The following is a 449-nucleotide window of genomic DNA, read 5'->3' as shown; positions in this document are numbered from 1 at the left end:
GAGTTAAGCGAATATATATGAAACAGGGGAAGCACGCAGAGCAGAACATCTTCCTTATCAAAATACAGGTTTGGGTTCTCTCCATCCACCTGTTGGGCCACGCTCGTCACTAACGATCTATGCGTCAGCATGACACCTTTGGGCAATCCCGTTGTTCCAGAAGAGTAAGGCAGCGCCACCGCATCGTCTGGTTTTATATCCACTTTTGGAATCTCATTCTCATCCGCCGAAAGGAGCTCCGCAAAGCTATGGCAGCCAGCGGGGACAGGCTCGTCGATTACGACGATATCCATGCCCAAATCCTGAACTTTATGAACGTGTGAAGATTCGGTGATGACAAGCTTTGCGCCGGAGGATTTGGCTTGTTTGTGGACTTCGGGTGGAGTGAAGAAGGGGTTGGCGGTGGTGGACATGGCGCCTAGAAAGGAGGCGCCGAGGAAAGCGAAGGC

At 51.9% G+C, this 449-nt stretch overlaps 1 protein-coding gene across 1 annotated transcript; it reads right to left on the bottom strand.

The window, feature by feature from the left end:
- Positions 1-5: 5 nt before the first annotated feature.
- LOC110034243 (4-coumarate--CoA ligase 2-like) lies at positions 6-446 on the bottom strand (the record flags this gene model as incomplete). The annotated part of the gene is made up of 1 exon (XM_020738525.1): positions 6-446. A coding segment is annotated over one exon (441 nt), but the record flags the coding sequence as incomplete, so codon positions are not given.
- Positions 447-449: the final 3 nt, after the last annotated feature.

Source organism: Phalaenopsis equestris, unplaced genomic scaffold (assembly GCF_001263595.1).
Source record: "Phalaenopsis equestris unplaced genomic scaffold, ASM126359v1 Scaffold178037, whole genome shotgun sequence".
NCBI lineage: Eukaryota > Viridiplantae > Streptophyta > Magnoliopsida > Asparagales > Orchidaceae > Phalaenopsis > Phalaenopsis equestris.
Note: the sequence above shows the minus strand (reverse complement) of the source record. Positions and strands in the feature narration are given on the sequence as shown.